Source organism: Hypanus sabinus, chromosome 13 (assembly GCF_030144855.1).
Source record: "Hypanus sabinus isolate sHypSab1 chromosome 13, sHypSab1.hap1, whole genome shotgun sequence".
NCBI lineage: Eukaryota > Metazoa > Chordata > Chondrichthyes > Myliobatiformes > Dasyatidae > Hypanus > Hypanus sabinus.
This window is the reverse complement of record NC_082718.1, coordinates 27833243-27847010: the sequence shown is the minus strand read 5'-3', so window position 1 is coordinate 27847010 and position 13768 is coordinate 27833243. Positions and strand designations below refer to the sequence as shown.

Below are 13768 nucleotides of genomic sequence, written 5' to 3'. Positions count from 1 at the left end.
AGACCAGTCCCACTCTTTCATGGAGACTGGGTTTGTCAAGCTCCACTCTGGACCTGCACAGGAATGCTTCTACTGCATCTGCACCACTGTCCAATCTCAAACTCCTTCACACTACAGTCCTCCACTGGTTGAGATTGACCGTGGATGTTGCATCCTAGCTAAGCCCATACAAAAACCAGTATGTGTGCCAGGGTAGTACAATATAGAGAGCAAGCTGTTGTCCGTGCAGCAGGCACCCCCTCTCTATGTAGCTGATGAATCCAAAGGAACTGCAGAGACCAATACAGTTTGGCACCAGCATTATTGTAGCTGTTGTCAGTCAGCGTTGAAATTAACATAGGACTACCTTCTGAACTCCAGCTCCGGATTTTTTTCAGCATTTACTCCCAAAGCCTTCCTCGTGAATGGGTATAGCCGTAAGGCAGCATATGTTTGAGATTAGGGTTTCCGCTCTCCTAGGTGAGCTGCCAACCATGGTTGACGAGCCCTATCTGCCCAGAATGTCTGATTTTAAGGCAGCAGTAACTCATGTTGTCCCTTCTCTTGTCAGTAGAAATGGCTCCAGTGGGCTTAATAGCTTAGCCACACGTGAAGGCCAGGAATTGAACTTGGTAGTCAGAGGCAATTTGAGACACGCACCACTGACATTTAATAGATAGCAGGCGATCATCCTCACTATCTGCACCCCTCCACCAACCCCCCCCCCCCCCAACAGTCTGGACAACCTTAAAGAACCACAGGAAGAGAGAAAAATAAGAGCAAAAATCAGTAATGATCTTTCAAAACTTCCTCACCTTTCAACATAATTGTACCCCAGGCCTCAATTCCTCTTCTGTGTCAATTTCAGTCAGCTTTTAATAACTCAACCTTCCAAAAGGTATATCTTACTTTTTAAAATACACCGTGATGCAACTTCCACAACTCTCGAGAGCAGAGGATCCACCACCTCTGCACAAAAGAAATCTTATCCATATCAGTTTTAAATGATCACCCCTTTACTTTGTACCCACGCTTGGTCAGGATCTGACATGCCTTCTAAATGCTTAAAATTACAAACCTAAATTTTTTAGCTGTTTGTGACAACAAAGCCTTCTGGTCCCAGGAATAAGTCTGGAGAATCTATTTTAGACTTCCCCAGTTCTAGTATACCCTTAAATAAGGGAACCAAAACTGTATGCAGTATTCCAGGTGTAGCCTCAACAATGCCCCCCTGCAAAATAATAATATTTTTCTATTTATGAACAATAATAAAAGCTAATATGTCATTGCCTACTTAATTACATGCTGCAACCTGCATGCTAACTTCTTGTTTCTTGCAGAAGAACACCTGGATTCTCCAAAGTCAATCTGCAGTCTCCTTCCATTTAGATAATAGCCTGCTTATTGAGGCACAACCTCCTCAAGTTTTCCTGAAGGTCATTTTCCTGAACTACTCTAGCAAATTTGCCAAACATGATTTACCTTTCAAAGGCATGTTGACTCAATTTGTTTGCATTAAGCTTCTCAATAACTGATCATCTTTTCTTCCTCATTTTTTATGCCCTGCATTCTCCCAACAGATGTTATGCCAACTGCTTCACACTTCTTGTCTCCGTATTTTTGAAAGAGACTGTTGACATTTGCAACTTGCACTGGTCACCTCTTACTGAATTGTTTTCGGAAGTCATTTTGTAAGAAAACCTAGAAGCCAAACTGCATGTAACTATGTATAGATAACAATGGCTGACTAATCTTTTTTTGGACATGCAGTATACCTGACAAATAAATGCTGGCTGGGACACTGGGAGGAATCGCTGCTCTGCCCTAAATGATCTAGTCAAAGCACCATTTCACATTCTCCAGAAAAGGTGGATGGTCTCTCTTCTTTCTAATATCTCACCTGGAAACAGAAGCTAAAAACATTCTCTGCACTACACCCAAATACCTGGCTGTGTTACAGTGCCAGCCTTTCTGAAGTAATGTTTGAACTTCTGACTTAGAAAAGACAATCCTGAGATCATGAGACAACCTGACCCTCTTGTTTAAGTCTTACGGCACAGAAAAGGTTCATTCAGCCCACCACATTACTATCAAGTGCTCATCTATATTATCCCATTTAAATGAATTTGGCTCATAGTCATTAGTGTGTTGCCAATTCAATTGAAATGTTATGAGTTACCTGCCTCTACTTCTCAGGTAGTGTATTCCAGATTCCATTAAAAAAAACACAAAATGCTGGCAGAACTCAGCAGGCCAGACAGCATCTATGGGAGGAGGTAGTGATGACGTTTCGGCCCGAAACGTCGTCACTACTTTCTCCCATAGATGCTGTCTGGTCTGCTGAGTTCTGCCAGCATTTTGTGTTTTTAGTTATTCCCAGCATCTGCAGATTCACTTGTATTCCAGATTCCGCTTGCTTTCTGGTTGGAAAAGCTTATTCCTCAGGTTTTCCCTGAACCTCCCACCACTCATCTCAAACCAACAGTCTCTGTTCTTGGACACTTGTGCTATTTTGAGAAATGATTCCTCCTATCCAAACCCCTCATGAGCTTCCAAGGAAAAATAGCAAACCTATCCAATTGCTCCTTATAAACTTAACATTCTATCCCAGAAACATCCTGATAAATTTCCGATGCATACTCTCGAAACACAACGCCTTCCAATTCTGTGTGTACAGAAACATACATAATAGTCCAGCTGTGGCATAAACAATGTTTTATAAAGATAAAACTTAAAGCAGCCTACAATTTTGTGCAGACCATTTTACCTACAAGATTATCTATTCCTTCTCTCCCACATACATAGTCCTCCATTTCTGTTTCATCCATGTGCTTAAGAGCCTCCTAAATGTCTGTAATATATGTCTCTAACACCACCCCCCAGCAGCACATTCCTTGCACCCACCACTCTCTGTGTGAAAAAGCTACCTCTGACACTCCCCCTACACTTTCCTAAAATCAGCTTAAAAGTTATGCCCCCTCATATTAGCCATTTCTGCCCTGGGAAAGTCTCTGGTTGTCCACTTCATCTATGCTTCTTATCAGCTACACTTCTATCAAGTCACCTCTCATCACCCTTCACTCAGAAGAGAAAAGCCCAAGCTTGTGCAACCTATCTTCATAAGATATGTTCGTTAACCCAGGCAGCATCCTGGTAAATCTCATCTGCACTCTCTCTAATGCTTCCACATCCTGCCTAAATTGAGAGGAACATAAACTGGACACAATACTCCAAGTGCAGTCTAACCGGAGTTTTATAAAGCTGCAACATTACCTCATGGCTCTTGAACTCAATTCCCTGACTAATGGAGGCCAACACACCATGAACCTTCTTAACCATCCTATCAACTTAATCCCTGTTCCTCCATGCTGCTAAGAATCCTAAGATGTGCAATAATCTCTCAGATAACCAAAGCCCCAGCTAATGAAAACTGATACCTTCTTCATCAGTGCATGAATGTGTACTACCACCTTCAGAGATCCTTAGGCTTGAACACCAAACTTCCTCCATTCCTCAGTATTCCCACCATTGTTTAAATAATGTAGATCTACGCGAAATAATTGTGAACACAGGATTGCAAATTGAAGTCCAAACTGGCACATTTTACCCTAAACTGGATATCGGACAATTCAAGATCCTTATAGATTTCTGAAGCCAGAAATGATTAATCCTCACATGTACATCTCCAAGGCTAAAATGCTTACCTTTAATTTATATTTTAAAGTAAAAGGTACCTATGTAAACCTCTCATCCTATAACTACAACCATAGTATAAAAATAAGGAGCACTGATATTCATTTTATCAAATTAAAACTAGCTGAATAAATGGCTATTCTCAATGGCTTATCTTCAATAAGGCCTTACTTTTGGCACCAAAATAAGTACATAGATCTGCCAATTTTTTTTAAATCAAGATGCTAAAAGTGCCAGAAACATTCAGATCAGAAGGCATAAAGTTATCTTCATGTGCCATGTCGTATGACATTGATCATGGTTTATTGACATGATTGTTCTTGGCAAATACTACAAAAGCAGTTTGCTATTGCCTTCTTCTGGGCAGTGGTGCTTGACCCCAACCATTATCAATGCTCTTGAGAGACTGTAGTATTACCACAAATAAACTAACAAATAATAAGATGCATTTACAAAAAGTAGACTGTATAATGACTTAGCCATGATGAGAAGGTGTTACCGAATTCAGTAGTCTCATGCCTAGGGGTAGAAGCTATTTGCCATCCTAACAAGTCCATGTTTTAATGCAACCCAGCCTGGGAGTTCATAGAGATTGCTGGAGATGGGAGGGATCACTGACAATGTTTTCAGGGAATATGTTGTACTTCTAGGTCACTTTGCTCTACAATAGTCTCCACAACTGGGCAAATCCTGCTCTGGTTTAACTTCCCAAATGCCACACTTTGCATTTGTCCACGCTAGATTCCATCTGCCACTATTTGGCCCACTCCCCCAAGTGATGCAGCATCTGTGGAAAATTCTAGATCAGTTGGGCAGAGTAATGGTGGTAGGAACTGATAAAATAGGGACATTTAAAAGATTACATATGGATGTAAGAAAAATGGAGGGATATGGGCTGCATAAGAGAGGATAGATGGTGATGTAGATTGGCAGGCACAACATCATGGGCCAAAGGGCCTGAACTGTGCTGTGGTGTCCTATGTTCTATGAAAGAGAAACACATAATTTCTATCTATAATGGTCATTTGTTCTCTCCACTGATAGGATCTCTGATCAAAAATTCCAGAAACTATCAAACTGGGTACATGCTGTTGACTGGCCCCAACTGAAGGTTCCTGGTAACTTCCATATCCAAAGGTCAAATCACCACTGGCCCCAAAACGGAAAACAAAATCAGGTCATTTGACCCATAACACTGTTCAACCTAATCGGACTAACTACGACCTTGTTGATGGTTGCATATGTGCCGCCCATTTACTTCCAGGTGCAACGACGTTCTCAAACCTCCCCTCTCCTCCTGCGGCTCTATAAACTTCTACCGCAAGTCGGCCTGGTTTCAAAAAAAAAACCCCACCGTGGAGCATCTACCTCTTGGATAAAGTGGGATGGGTGAATCTGATAAGGGGGACAAAATGCGGGTCTGCGCAACTCCTTTAAGTGACTTGGCGGGCGGGGAAGCCGCAGCTGGAGGGAATTCCGTCCAAACATGGGACTCACCTGTCTCCCGAGCGGGGGGAGACGTCTGCCGACAATCGGGCGACCGCCGGGCGGAAGACATCTTTTCCCCTTCTCCTCCGCAGCGCAGCCGCTCGCCTCTCCCCTTCATGCGTCCTCGCTCGGGCCGACAGTGAGTTTCACCCTCCCCCTTCTTCTTTCCCATATATATCTATGCACGTGTAAGCGGCGGTTGGAGATGCAGCCAAACTCCACATGAGCGGGTCCCCTCCTGGCGGGGGGCCGAGAGGAAGAAACTCGGCGGCGGGGCGGGGCGTGGGGGGCAGGCGCGCTCCCGAATCTCTATCTCCCTCCCCCTCCCCGCGCTGGTAGGAATCACAACACGGTTCTCGGTGGGCCGACAGCGTGCTCGGAAGATAATGAGGCACGGAGGCGTTTCTTCCACTGGGGCGGAAGCACTACATCGGGAGGAAAATAAAGAAAGAGAAAGCTCCGTCCGTGTCATAGCGGAAGGAGGTTCCCCTGCGGGCTGACCCCCCCATCCCGCCTCGGGGAAACGCACTACTCGTTCGCTCGAGGACTCAAACTGGGCTACTTTCAAAACAAAGAGATGGTCGCCGGGCTCGATCGATCCCTCGCCGCCGCCCGTTGCGAGACGGAGTTTGTGTTTGACTGGGACTCTGTCGCGTCATAATCAGTGGTGGTTGGGAGCGGGGGGGGGGGCTTCCGGTCCGTCACGTCACGTCTGCTGTCTGGCGCCCGAATCGCGGGTATCTCCGGCCTCGGACGCCCCCTTTCCCTTATCGCCGGCCCCCGCGCTCACCGACAACCTGCCGGCGGCCGCTCGTCTCCCCCCAACCGACCGCGTTCTCCCCGAAACGTCTGGGACATGGAAAGGCCTGCAGTGAACGCGAAGAGGATGTTTTGTTTTTGTAGCGGGGCAAGTCTAGGCCTCGGGATAGAAGGATGTCCCTTCAGTACAGAACTAAATTTCTTTAGCCGGATTGTGGTGAATCTAGGGACGGAAGGATGTGGAAGCATTGGAAAGGGTACAGAGAAGATTCGCCAGTATGCTGCCTGATTTAGAGAGTTATCAGAGATTAAGGGAGCTAGGGCTTTACTCTTTGGAGAGAACAAGGATGAGAGGAGACATGATAGAGGTGTACAAGATATTAAGAGGAAGAGACAGAGTGGACAGCCAGTGTCTCTTCCCCAGGGCACCACTGCTCAATACAAGAGGACGTGGCTTTAAGGTAAGGGGTGGGAAGTTCAAGGGGGATATTAGGGGAAGGCTTTTTACTCGGAGAGTGTTTGGTGCATGGAATGCACTCCCTGAGTCAGTAGTGGAGGCAGATACACTAGTGAAATTTAAGAGACTACTAGACAGGTATGTGGAGGAATTTAAGGTGGGGGGGGTTATACGGGAGGCAGGGTTTAAGGGTTGGCACAACATTGTGGGCCGAAGGGCCTGTACTGTGCTGTACTATTCTGTGTTCTATCATGGTTGTAGTTAAACCAGAGGTGAACAGATTCTTGATTTTATTAAGAGTGTCAAAGATTACAGGAGAATGGGGTTGAGAGAGATGATAAATCAGAATTGATTGAGTGGCAGTGCAGATTCAGTGGGCGAAATGGTCTAATTTCACTCCTGTGTCTTAGTCTTCCATATATTCTGATGATCCACCCCGCAACCTTCTCTGAACACCAACTTACCTCTCCAGTTACATCCACCCTCCCATCAAACTCTTAAGAGTCCGGTTTTATTATCACTGACACGTGTCGTGGAATCTGTTGTTTTGCTCCCACTCTCCATCCTACCATCCCTGTGATCTGCTCCCACCCTGCACCCCACTGTCAACATAACCTACCCCCACCCTATAAGGAAAGAGTTAAATTTGATCCTGTGGTGCATGCTACAATGTGTAAGACAATGTGCTGGTGACAGCCTGTTTTCCCCATTACTGACCAATGTTTTGTCTCCATTTTGAATGCACCAGGTGAAAAATGTTTTCCTCTCACACTCACTGTCTCTATTTTTTAAGTTGTGTCTGGGCCAAAGGTTGGGAGAGACTTTTTTTTAAAATGGGGGGGTCTTTAAGGCTATCAAAAGGGGCAATCTGTTTGTGCAAATAGGGAATCTTCTCTTGGGATGGATTTTGACTAGGGATAAAAACTGAAGACAAAAAGACATTGGAAGACAGAGGCTAGTGTGGATAAGTATTTTGTCCCTTTATATACCTATTAAAGTACCTCTTAATACATGTATAGTGCCTCTTGCTGCTAAATCAGAAAAAACAAGGAATGAAACTTTTAAACTAGTTTGCATTGCACACTGTACCCATGACCTGCTTTCACCCTTCATCCTACTGTCCCTATGACCTGCTTTCACACGGGACTCCACCACCCCTGTGACCTGTTCCTACCCTGTGCCCCTCTGTCCCCATGACCTGCAGTATTTTGAACCAAATTAAATAGCCAATAGGAAATGCATACCGGCTTTGCTGAGTGCATTGGATTTAAAGGCATACGATTTGCTTAAAAATTTGTACCAACCAAAGCAGCTTTGTTAATGTTGTGAAAGCAATGCAGGACCATTTAAAACTGAAACCATTGAAGAACTCTTTAGGTTTCATAAGCAGAATCATAAGGAAGGGAAGTCCCTTTCAGCATCCATGGCTGAATTGAAGAGCATTGTCAGTTCGGTAGTGTGTTTAATGATCCACTGAGAGATCATTTAGTTTGTGGAATCTTACAAGAAAACATTCAAAAACTGCTCTTAACTAGTTGAGTCAAACTCACCTTTAAAAGAGCAATTGAAATAGCTGTATGAATGGAAACAGCAGGTAGAGATGCAATTGAGTATAATCAGAAATGAAAGTGTGTACAAAACTGAATGTCTAAACAGAAAATGGCCTGGCCAAACAAATTGTGTTACCGTTGTGGCAGGGGCTCCCATTCACCAGACCAATGCAGGTTTAAAGTTGAAACTTGTGAAAAATGCAGCAAAGTAGGACACACACAAAGAGCATGTCAGACAGACAAAAATTAATGGACTACACAGGAAAGAGTAAAAGATTTAAAAAGTCAAGTTGCAGTTTCAAAAACAGCACTAATCTGCAAGCTTGATGAAAAATCTGATTAAGATAAGAGTTTTTTTTAGTTTAGGGGGACTTTTTTTCTCTTGTTAAAAAAAGATTCTTTGGATCTTTTTCATGTTTAGTTACTAAGAGATTGGGAGGTTTAGATTACACGTGTAACTCAGAGTCTGTTTCTGTATACATTAACCATTATTAATGTAATCCCGATCTCTTTGTATCATTATCATTGTTATGTTTATCTACTCGGAACTCAATAAAAAGGACTGATAAAGAAAAATAAGAGTGACACAGGACTGGATAGCCTTCATGCCAGATACAGCAATCAGACCCAAAAGCTTCTCGATTCACAAGATGGACCAAACTGCTGATTCGGAAAAGACAAAAGGTAGAAGTGTGTGTTTCATGATAAACTCAGTGGTGCTCTGGTATAGCAGTTTTGTTGAGCTTCGTGCTCCCCCGACAAAGAGCACAAATGCTGTCTGTTCTAGTTACCCAGGGAGTTCTCATCCATGATCCTGACTGGAGCTAATATGCCACCAGCAGCTGACTGGAATCAAGCACTTGAGATACTGCATGATGCCGTCTCCAAACAAGAAGAAGTCCATCCTGGCTCATTTCAAATCATAATTAGAGACTTCAACCAGGCTTGTTTGAAGATATCCCTGCCCAATTACCATCAGCATATAACTTGTAATACCAGAAGTCCCAACACACTAGGCAACTGTTATGCTATGAGAAGGAATACCTACCGTTCCATGCCAGATCGCATTTCAAGAAATGTGATCACTTGGCTGTTCTTCTCCTACCTGCATTTAGGCAGAGGCTAAAGAACAAAGCTCCAGAGACTAGGGCAACAAAGAGGGGGGTTGCTGGAGGCAGAGGTCTGGCTGCACTGTTGATGTGTTAAGAAGCCTTTTTCGCAAGGATTGGTGTTCCAGAACACCTAGTCAATGACATGGACTACAGTTGTTGGTGGAGCAGTTTGTCATTCCTGAAAATGAATGGAATAAGGCATGTTACATTTACCACCTAGCTACAAATGGTTCACCCAGAGTTTAAAAGACATACTGTGAGCAATATCAGGAGAACACACCTCACAAACACTGAAACAGAAGCTTGCCAATTTTCTCTTAGTGCATTGCAATGCAGCACACTCCACAACCAACAATCCACCTGCTCTGCTGTTCCTGGGTCGTCCCTTATGTTCACGCTTGGATCTCCTCAAACCCAGTTTCAGAAGGAGGATGCAGGACAACAGCTGAGACCAATTGAAGGCTCCTGAAACCAAGCAGTTTGATGCATGTCCAGGAGTGGAACAGTCCTGGCAAGGGACGACAGAGGTGATCAAAATTGGGTAATCAGAAAGATTAAGGTCAGAACTGGACCACTCTTCTACACAGTGGAGATTGCATCTGATACCATCTGGAGATGACACATCAAACAGTGGAGGAAGTGAAGTCGATTGCTGGAGAAGAAAAGTGGCCAGAGCTGTCAGAACCACTTCCTGCAGTCTCAGAGTCAACTCCTACGACAACCACGGAGAAAGCCCCAGAACTGACATTGTTTCAAGGCCATAAGATTTGCCTGCAAAGCAGAGTGATCTCCCTTAACAGGAAAGATGTCTGCAAGCCTGGGCAGTACAATATAGAGAGTAAGCTGTTGACCATGTAGCAAGCTCTCCCCCCCCCCCCCCCACGCATCAGATGAACCCAAAGAAATGGCAGAGACTGACACAACGTGTCACCAGCAGCATCACAGGAGTAGCCATTCGGCATGAGCTCAATTTAGGACTGCTCTTGGGACTCCAACTCCAGATTTTTCCTTCAGTGGGTATAGCTGCAAGGCTGCAGAGGTTTGAGATCAGTTTTCCTTCTCATAGATGAGCTGCCAACCACAGCTGACGAGCCCAACCTGCCTGAAGTGATTGGTTTTAAGGTGCCAGTAACCCGCCTTCACCCCTTGTCAGTAGAAGCAGTTCTACCGGACTTGGTAGCTAAGCTACACCTGAAGGCTAGGAGCTGGACTTGGTTCTCAGAGTCTATTTGAAGCACACACAATTGGGAACGTGATATGTACCCATTATCATCTTAAGGCTATAACAACCTTAAGGAACCAAACATTTCAGTAATAATTGGATAATATTGTAAACATATTGTTTGATTAAGTGTTCTTTATTGTTTAAATAATTCATTGCAGGTTCTATAAAAATACATGAATTATGTCATGGCACTACTACATGATATGTGTGCTCCTCAGTTAAGGTAAAAATGACGTTAGACTCACATTCTCAGCTTCCTTGTTTTTCCATCAATTAATTTCATGTTTGGGAGTTACAAAACATAACAGATTTTATAAAACAAGTGTGAGGTCACATATGAAATGTTGTAACCACAAGAGATCCTGCTGCGAATCCAGGGCAACACACACAAAATTCAGGAGGAACCCAGAAAGTCAGTCAGCATTTATAGAGAAGAATAAAAGGCAATGTTTCTGGCCAAGGCACATTTTTAGTACTGGAAAAGAAGGGGGCTGAAACCAGGGTAAGAAGGAGGAAGGAGTGCAAGCTGGCAGATTTTCATAAACACGAGAGATTCTGTGAATGCTGGAAATCTTTCATAAACAATCTGCTGGCTTGTACTCCTTCCCCTCCCCCCAGCCGCTTATTCTGGCTTCTTCCCTCTTCCTTTTTGATGCTGATGAAGGGTCTCGGCCCAAAATGTTAACTGGTTATTCCTGTTTGTACAGTAGATTCTGTCTGACTTGAATTCCTCCGGCATCTTGTGTGCTTTTGAATGTTGTGTTCAGCTTCAGAGGGTTGCAGGCCAAATGCAGGAAAACGTGACTAGCTGAGAAGGGAACCTTGGTCACCACGGGTGACTTGGACCAAAGGCCATTTTCCGTACTGTTTGAACATGAAACTGATTTCTACAACTGTCCAAAAGATCTATAACCTATTATCGTGCCTCATTGTTTTTGTGACAGGCAGTTGTATAAAGATTTATCCTTATCAAAACTGCATATCACCTTTGATTTATCATAACATTGTTTGGAAAGATTGTTAGGTCAACAGGAAATAAGATATGAAAAGAAATTGATGTCATGTACAAGATTCAAAAATTCACTCATCTTTAAATATGTTACTTGCCTACTAAATATACAAAAGGAAAAGGCATAATTTACCATTGAAATACCTTTGCTGGCAGTATTTTTTTTAAAAACACGTATTGAAAATCTAAAGGAGACCATACAGAGAAAATTGTTTTGTCAGTGACGGTGTTAATCAAAGTAAACATAATAAAATGAATGCTTTTTTTCTAGGCACATCTGCACAACTGAATGCTGTCCTGTACAGGCAATAGGCTGCTTCCTTTTTTTAACCTCAATCATCATCAGGTCAAGATGCTTTAACTTCACTCTGGATGCTATTGTTAAAAAAAAACAACATATTATCTCTTAAACACAAGAGATTTAGCAGATGCTGGAAACCTTGAGGGGTGGTGAACTGGTAGAATTCAATGGTGAGTCACTGGCATATTTAAAACTGAGGTTAAGTTCTTGATCAGTAAGAGTGTCAAAGGTTACTAGGAGAAGGAAGAAAAATTGGATTGAGAGGGAAAATAAATCAGCCACGATGGAGTGGACTCAATGGGTCAAATGGCCTAATTCTGTTCCCATATCTTATGGTCTAACACATAAAATGCTGGGGAGCTCAGCCAGTCGGGCAGTATCTATGGAGGGGAATAGGGAGTTGACATTTTGGGCCAAGACCCTTCAGGATCAGAAAGAAAGGGCACAGAAGCTGGGGGATGAAAACTGAAGAGTTGAAAGAGCTGAAGAAGAAAATCTATTGAGAGGACAGTGGATCACGGAAGGTGGCAGAGAACCCGAGGGAGGTGATGGGTAGACGAGGAGAAGTGGTGAGAGGGTAAACAGATGAGGAATGAAAAAAGAAAAGGGGTGAGAGAATGCCTGTTTCTTCATAAGATATATTCAATAGCAATTTATCTCATTCTTGTATGTGTTATCAAATCCTGGAGGTAACTAAAGAATAAATAAAAGAGATAATATTCCTTCAAAAGATTAGCTGGCATGTTGGTGGTGGTACATGTGAAGTATCCCATTGCTCTATGAATGATAATTCTTGTCCCCCAGCTCAGGGGTATGATGCTCCTGCACAAACCTCAATAGCTTTCTATTAATGGTATTCATGTGTTCCAAGATTAGGGGGAATTAACTTATTTCATGTATCTGTGTAGTGCCACAGAAATAATGTGGCAATAAGAACAGTACATTTATATTTTAGTTCAAAATTGGGTATTTTAAACTCTCAAAAAATATATTGGCATTAACAGTTTTTGCCTTTAACATTTTTGCCTTTTTATTTGTGTCTTTGAAATGTTGACCACTAATTAGAGTTTGGACTTGGGTCTCTGGAGAGGTGCTTAAGATCAGAGCATTAGATATCTTTCCCTGGGGGATTTTCATTTTTTTTTAATATAAAAGCCCTCTTCAGTTTACAGTCAGGAAGAACTACAAAACAGCTGTTGCAAAATATTTTTGCACTTTATTGGTAAACTGAACATGCAAGCCTGCCTTGGGCATCCAAGTAGCTGATTTCCCTGATGTGTTTGCTCTTGATCCCCAAGAGCGATGATATATAATTAGTACAGATTGCAGTACCAACAGCTACAATAACAATGTAAACAAGGAAGTTCTCAGTCTGAAATATTGACTGTTTATTCCTCTCCGTAGATGCTGCTTGAAATGCCAAGTTCTTCCAGCAGTTTGTGTGCATTCCTCTTATTTCCAGTATCTGCATAATCTCTTGTATAAACAAAACATTAGTTCTAGTTGTCACTAAGAAACTGCAAGGGTTTCAAATGGGTGCATTTCATAAATTTTGCTATCTTTATAATGCATTGAAACAAGCCATTACAAAATGGAAAATTGAATACTGTGCTTTTTATTTTGTAATCTGGTGCTAAAGGACTGAGAGTTGTTGGACTGGGGTTGGACACTATTACAAGCCTTTGAAAAGTGAATGAACAAGATGAACTGTGTTATATACTGCTGGATATTAACTAGTTTCCAGCTGCAGACCATTAGAATGCCTTCTTGTCAGCATGGTAGCATAGCGAGTGGTGCAACACCTTCCAATGCCAGCGATCAGTGATAGGGGCTCAATTCCCACCACTGTCCATAAGATGTTTGTACATTCTCCCCATGATCACGTTGGTGTCCTCCCACATCCAAAGACATATGGATTAGAGTTGGTAAGTACGCTGACTCTGGAAACACAACAGCACTTGAGGGCTTCCTCCAGCATATTTGCAGACTCCATTGGTCATTGACACAAAGCAAGCCTTTCACTGCGTGTTTTGATGTTTCGTTGTACAGGTGAGAAATATAGCTAATATTTCTTTATTTTTGTTTTTAATGTAAAGGTTATTCACCAGATTACAGTTGGGAAAGCTAAAAACAACCCTTCCAAAAGTAATTTCTCTGTTATTCACTAATCAGCTATTCAGAAGATGTGTATATCT

General features: G+C 42.8%; 1 protein-coding gene across 5 annotated transcripts in view; it reads right to left on the bottom strand.

Moving 5' to 3' along the window:
- The window catches only part of tasor2 (transcription activation suppressor family member 2), a 179057-nt gene extending 167544 nt beyond the window's left edge, over positions 1-11513 (bottom strand). For 4 of the 5 annotated variants that reach the window (XM_059987376.1, XM_059987375.1, XM_059987377.1 and 1 more), the window contains exon 1: positions 5170-11513. In XM_059987376.1, coding sequence (XP_059843359.1) covers positions 5170-5332 — 163 coding nt within the window. In that variant the 5' untranslated portion in view covers positions 5333-11513. The remainder of the gene's footprint in view (positions 1-5169) is intronic. The other variant, XM_059987379.1, reaches the window with a different exon arrangement.
- Positions 11514-13768: the final 2255 nt, after the last annotated feature.